The sequence below is a fragment of the Hydractinia symbiolongicarpus genome, chromosome 12 (genome assembly GCF_029227915.1).
Source record: "Hydractinia symbiolongicarpus strain clone_291-10 chromosome 12, HSymV2.1, whole genome shotgun sequence".
NCBI lineage: Eukaryota > Metazoa > Cnidaria > Hydrozoa > Anthoathecata > Hydractiniidae > Hydractinia > Hydractinia symbiolongicarpus.
Window position 1 is genome coordinate 10,017,367 of NC_079886.1, and position 6,821 is coordinate 10,024,187.

The window sequence follows — 6,821 nt, forward strand, 5'->3', positions numbered from 1 at the left end:
AATGTCCAAGATATCCGAAGTCTCGATAACTCGGACATTCTTGAAAAGCACGACTGATCAAAATTTTTTGCATTTTTGTGAAAATAATAAATACATTGGAAAGCTTTAGCCTTTTTTGATTTCTTTTAAATTTTTATACTTTTCAACAATCATATGCGATTGCTTTTTCTCTCTGCTGCGTGACGCCATTTTGAAATTGGAGAATGAACGCTCTCTCAGGAAGTCGTGCAATTTTAATCAAATTTGCAAGAATTCGATTTCCAATCCGAATCATTTGTCTTTTTGACACAATTTGTCACTTTGCTGACTAAATGTTTGAATAGTCACTTTCGGTCGACTAATTTTCTGATCAAGATTTGAATTTTAACGTTTTTTTCTTTCAATAACATGAGGACAATAAAAACTAATTTTTCCTTCTCTTTTATTTAAAATTGAATTATATAGTCGTCATTTAGCAAAACATTGGCCACTTTTTGCCGACTTTTACGTGTTGCTTATTATAAAACTGTGTATTTAAGGTGAAAATTTCCACAAGACAACACTTTGTTTTAGGGGGACGCGATCACAAAAACATGGCCACAAGGGGACGGGATCCTGGTTAAGAAAAACCTACATTAAACCAATCTTATGGATTTCGCGCCACCGTCAAACTGACAACATGGTTGTATAGATACTACAGAGAAAAAAAGTGTACGGCCATCAGAAAGAGGAATCCTAACATCCACACATATACATATATACAGAAATCAAAATCTATAAAACATTTCAAAACATATTGCCATGCAACAAAATGTACATTTCCACAAGGAAATATAAAAAAAATAAGTGATCAGCACTGCGTCAGCACTTTTTCTTTTAAATCTTCGTTTTCCTGAACAAGTCTTTTATTTTCGTCCTTAAGGGATTGAATGTCGTTATCTTTCGCATCTCTCTCTAAACGTTCTATTCTTTCTTCGAGTTCATAAACGTTTTTTATCAAGTCCTCCTTAGAATACGAATTTAGGGTGTCTATATGTACGCGTTCGTAAAATTCGTGAAAATCTTTATCAAAATATTCGTCACTAGAATATGAACTAGAGGAGTCTTCATGTTCAACAGTATTATGTTCTGAATGAGATATACTTTGTAGGTTTTCTTCCCCAGGGTCATGTTCCTCCATAAGAAATTGTGTGGTATTATACGGCGCTATCGCGCGACCCTTTTGTAACACTAACTCTTCCCTTCGTCTAACTGCTTTCAGAGCATCTAATTCATCAAGTTTTCTTTTTTCATCCCATGTTAGCTTATTGTAAGGTTTATATTTATGTCTTGGTTTCCTTGGTTTATTTTTCTTAGAACCTCTTCGATGTCTTCTTCGCGGCGGCTTATCTTCAATCATTCCGTTCCTCTTCTCATCTCCCTCGGCCTCCGTACTCTTCCCGTTCGTGTTGCATTTACTAGTTTCCAGTCCTCTTTCTTGCGACGCATCATGAACGTTTATGGATTTGGACTCGCCAGTAATTTCTTTGAATACAGCAGGAACTGGTGGTTTTTCAACTTCCATTTATGCCACAATCTTCTTCCTGGTCTCTAATATTTCTATAAAGTCCGTGTTTAAAAAAATATAAACGAAAAAAGGCAATTTCAAGACAAGCAGACGTGTACCTTATCGAACCGTTCTGTTTACATCTCTAGTTAAAACTTTCTGTTACGAGCAGTCAAAATAGGTTGATGAATAAGGATCACGTGGTCACAACAAAAGATTTAATTGGCCGAAAAAAGTTTATTTGCACGAATCGAAATCGTACGTTTAACGATCGTATGCTACCTTGTTATGTAAATTTGTTCCTTATGAAGTATGAAAAAACCATAGAGTGTTGAGGAAAATACATTTAGGTCTTTTTCTAATTTTTATTTGTCAAGTATTACTTTTTTCAATAAATTAAAAGTTTTTTATGTTTTTTAATCTTCTTCTTCGTGTAATGGCGGTTAGTTTTGTAAGCTATATCGGGCAATTATCATGGCTTCAAAATGGTAGAGTTGTCGTGCCTGCTCCACATGTATGTAGCTCTTATGCTCTGTATATCATGTAGAAGATTGCTAAGCTTACTTTATATACTTTGCTGTACTCCAACTATGTATGCTCAAAATTATAATTGATAGCCTTTTTTCAAATTTACTGTGGCTAGACTTAGAATAAACCCTTTATTTTTCTACTAAATTTAATGCTAGTTAAATTTGAACCAAGAAAGCAAGATTTTGTCAAGTAGAAAATCTTTTTAAGTGGTAGATTTACATTTGACATCAGCAAAGATGCTAACCGTTTAAAATTTATTGCAAGATGAAGGTAAAATACAATCACTCAAAGTACTGCAAAACGGTCGACACTGAGAAAAATTTAGATCATTGGAAAATGCACTTCTGCCACACTAAAAATCACTATTTCACTGAAGTATCATTAGTTGGTATTACCATTACACAGTTATTTAGACATGTCAGTTGTAAGGTTTGACCATGGGCTTAATCGGTAGTTCAGAAAGGGTGGAATTGATTTGAAAGAGACAACTGGGTGGCAGGGTGACCACTCCTTAAATTCTTTAAAAAACTGTAGAAAAAGAAAATCTTAAAAGTACTTAAATATACTTATAAAAAATGAAATTTTAGCTATTCTCTTTAATTTCTCCTTATTTCTTAATTTTTCTGATTGTAACTTTTTTGGAAATGTGTTCATGGATTGTTCATCACCTGTGAAATAAGACATATTTTTCTGTTACCTGAAATCCTATATTTTCTCTCTTTCAGGGCATAATCATATGTATATTTGTATAATATGTATAATTTTCTTATCATAGAACATAGTATATATGTAACATTAAAGATAGAGAACTAAAATTGGTTTTCTCCTTAATTATCCTTATTTTTTTATTCTCGCTTACAGCAAAATATCCTTAAAAAATGTCAATTTTTCTCCTTATTCTCCTTAATATCCTTACTTTTGTTCTCATTTTATTAGTGGTCACCCTGTGTGTAATCCAGAGATGTAAATAAAGGCCGCTAAATCCCAAATGGGAATTTCGTAAAGGTAGTCTTAGGTATTGTTAAATTCTTATTTTTTCACAACTTGCATAAATGGGCTAAAAGTCCAATATTTTTTAGTGAATATAATGAGCTCCTCTAATAAATTGGGAAATTTAGGATAAATTTCAATTATGAAATAGCTGTATATCAGCTATTAAGAACGCTGGAATACACACTGGATGTACATCAAAAAAATCTGAGAGAAGGGGTGAAATTAAGATGTAAAAGACAAAGTAGATTTTCTTCATCATTCAAGTTCAAGATGAAGGAAAAAGTTTCAGAAATAAATATTCTCTCTTTTTTCAGAGAAGTGTGTGTAAATTGAAAAATATTCTTTTAGCTTCCATGGGCTAACAACTATAGTTTTCCACAACTTTCTTTAAAGCACCCATAAAATATGGCTAAACAAGCCATGTAATAAAATGTCATTATTGTCAAGAAATGGACATGGTGAAGTATAACGAGTACTATATTTGTAATGTTCATTGCTGGGTTAAGGGTATTGGTAATCTTCTAGTAGTGAGTTCCATGAGTCGTTAGTTATTAGTTGCCATGTTAGTGAGCTGCCTCATTTTATGGAAAACGATTTCCCGAGAAATAACTTTGCTTGCCATGACCAAGTGCGCATAGCCTCTGCCTGCTGGTGTTTCTTTATAAACTATTACATAAATATTTAAATTTTCGTACTCAAGTGAGTGCACCACAAATCAACATTGTAGCCCCCTTGGAAATCAATAGAAAACTCGTACCATTTTGTAAGCTAAGAAGAATAAAAGCAACATAGCCGTATTAAATTTCTGAAGAGATGTGTTTTGTGTATAATTTAACTTAAATAAGAGTTTTATTTTGAATTTTGTTATGCTGAGACTTTTTAAGGCTGATATACATTTGAATTTTTGTTTCAACACTGTCAGAATTTTTATTTCAGAAATATTTTGAAACATTTCAAAAGTATTTCAAATTGCTTTGAAATTAATTTCAAGACATATGGTGTGATATTTTCAGAACAAGAAAATTCTGCAAATCCATATGTAGAATTTTTAACATTTCAAAAGAAGTTTAAAGATGCCGACAACTGGTGCACATTTTTCTAATGTTATGAGACATTTTTGTGCTTTTTTTAAGCTAAAAAGCAACTCACTGGCCTTGGAACTTACAACTTGTGACTCACTCAACTCACGACTAAAAGCTTTTTCTCAGCATGGGTAATAGATATTTCATGTATCGTTTATAAAATTAGCAACAAACTTATTGACAAGAAGAGCTAATTTGAATGCTGTTTGTGGTTGCTGTTTTTGTAATTATGTGTAATCATTTTTTTTTCTTTTTAAAAGTTAAAACAGATGAATGAAGAGATGGAAGTCATCAAGCAAGGTGCAGAAGCAAAATTATATCGAAGTAAGTTGTTTGGAAAAAATGTAATTATAAAACAAAGATTTAACAAGCTGTACCGTCACCAATTGATGGATGAAAAACTAACTCATAAACGAACTCTCCAAGAAGCCAGAGCTATGTTGAAGTGTCGAAAAGTTGGAATAAGAACCCCACTCATCTATTTTGTTGACCTTTCCAGTCATGAAATATATATGGAAGAAATTGAAGACAGTGTTACTTTAAGAGATGAAATTGACTCATTGTTACAAAAGAACACTGTGGAAGGAAAGAATCTTTTAATTGAAATTATAACCACTGTTGGACGTTTGATAGCAAAGTTGCACTCAGTAGACATTATTCATGGTGACTTAACGACGTCTAATATTCTTCTGCAGAAAAAAGAGACAAATTTGTTGACATTAATTGATTTCGGTTTAAGTGTGACATCAGTATTTAATGAGGACAAAGGCGTGGATTTGTATGTTTTAGAGCGAGCTTTTTTGAGTACCCATCCTGACACAGAAGAACTTTTTCAGATGTTGTTAGAAAGTTATCAAAAAAATTATGAAGGCAAAGTTGACGAGGTGATCGAGAAACTTAATGAGGTTAGATTGAGAGGACGTAAACGAGTCATGATTGGATAGAATATTAAGAAGTAGCAACAATTATTATCCAATTAACAGATTGACAAATTTTTGTAGATGTTCTGAGGCATAGTATGTTGTTGTTGTTTTTAGTTTTTTTCTCTCTTAATTTTTTTTAACAAAAATTTGTTAAAGAAATATTAAAAAGAAATATTAAAAAGTGTGCAATGGTTGAAATACTAAGTTTTTTAGTTCTGATGTCTAAGAACTGGGTCAAACCCAAGCAAATGACCAAGCTTAAACAATTGGAAAGGATAAGGTACGGGAAAAGATTTTTGCGAAGCTTTTTAGATTAAAAAAATTGGTATATTTTTTAGGGTAAATTAATGCGTGCATAAATTGATAAAAATAATGTAAATAAATTAATAGATCCCCGCCAAATGCTCCATTTTTTGCTGATTCGCATTACTGAATCAATGCATTAATTTTTTTTAAATTAGAACACACCAACTTACACTAATCAGCCCACGCAAACTGTTGTAAACGAAATTACGCGTGCATCAATTTTCACACAAGTGTGTCCCAATAAGGTGGTAATACGGCAATCTCGTCCCCAGATCATCTTGTATCTTTTCTAACATCCGGATCGCGAATCATAAAAATTTGAGCTTAACAAAATGTTAATCTGCAAAATTTTCAGAGTTTCACAGCAGCAAAGAGCTTTTAGATATGGTTGATTTTCAATTTTTTACTGATTGAGCTCTGCTTAAAAAGACTTTCCTATGATTAAAGCCGAATATGATTTTTAAATCAAATCATTAAAAAAAATATTTAAAAGAAAGTTATTGGCCTAAAAATATCTGTGATTATATTGTCCGGCTCTCTCCGTGTCTGTGGGCTAAAAATGGTAGCTGCGAGTCGTGGCGGGTAAATTTCCGTTGAGTTTTACGGGTTTACCACTAACTTTCAAAATTGTACTTTATATAGCACTTTTTTATCAGGCAATAAGTCAATTACCTTTTTATAGAAGAATGAAAATACCCTATTGCTGTCTTCTACTTTATCCTGCCATCTTTTTTTGCATCATAATACATTTTATATGGAAAACTAATGTATTCAGAGTTAGGCGAAATATCTATCGCTTTTCCTTCAAGATCTCTGTAAATTCAAGGCAAATATTCACTTGTATTTGCGAATCAAAATACGTCTTCTTGAGCTCCCATTCAAATCTTTCGAATATTCTGGCAGGTGAACGGTCACCCTTGTTCAGGTTAGGCTCCAATACAATAAAACTAACAAGCTCTAGCGGCTAGGTTAGAAAACATAGTGAGCTAGCATATCGAAATAAATCTGAAGTAGAAAAAGTTCAAAAGAGCTGGAAACTGACGTTTAATGAAAGGTATCGGCGGTCAAGCCTTTATACACAAACTCTTTGAAGAGTTTGTGTATAAAAAATATATAACGGTGATTTTAGTTCAGCAAGTTTGTTAAACTTTGTTACAGCTTTGAGTTAAAAATCTATCCCCCCAAAGTCTGACTTCTTATCTGCGCGCCCTTTAAGACACGAAGGGCTGGACTAGCTGTCTGAAAAGCCATTAAAACGTCGTGATAAAATTGAAGTATATTTACACAAAATTATTTACAAAAAATAAAATACGTATACCCCACCCTACCTTTAACACAAAAAGACATTAATAAGATGAGAATTAAAAGACTAGAATTATTGAAAACAAAATATGACGTGGTTGGGTTCTTTGCCGCCTTTCCACGACAACATCATACAGATGCTTTCATATAAATTCCAGT

At 32.6% G+C, this 6,821-nt stretch overlaps 2 protein-coding genes across 3 annotated transcripts; one reads left to right on the forward strand and one right to left on the reverse strand.

Annotated features, from left to right (window-relative positions):
* Nucleotides 1-695: 695 nt before the first annotated feature.
* Nucleotides 696-1,686, reverse strand: LOC130621758 (protein HEXIM1-like). The gene has a single exon (XM_057437102.1). The coding sequence runs from the start codon at nucleotides 1,541-1,543 to the stop codon at nucleotides 830-832; it is 714 nt and encodes a 237-aa protein (XP_057293085.1). The 5' UTR covers nucleotides 1,544-1,686; the 3' UTR covers nucleotides 696-829.
* LOC130621756 (EKC/KEOPS complex subunit TP53RK-like) lies at nucleotides 1,645-5,252 on the forward strand. Of its 2 annotated transcripts, none has more exons than XM_057437098.1 (2): nucleotides 1,645-2,039; nucleotides 4,392-5,252. In XM_057437098.1, the coding sequence occupies exons 1-2, from the start codon at nucleotides 1,935-1,937 to the stop codon at nucleotides 5,073-5,075; spliced, it is 789 nt and encodes a 262-aa protein (XP_057293081.1). In that variant the 5' UTR covers nucleotides 1,645-1,934; the 3' UTR covers nucleotides 5,076-5,252. The 2 variants fall into 2 exon arrangements, with proteins under 2 accessions (XP_057293081.1, XP_057293082.1); XM_057437099.1 differs by lacking the exon at nucleotides 1,645-2,039 and adding an exon at nucleotides 4,123-4,262.
* The last annotated feature ends 1,569 nt before the right edge of the window (nucleotides 5,253-6,821 follow it).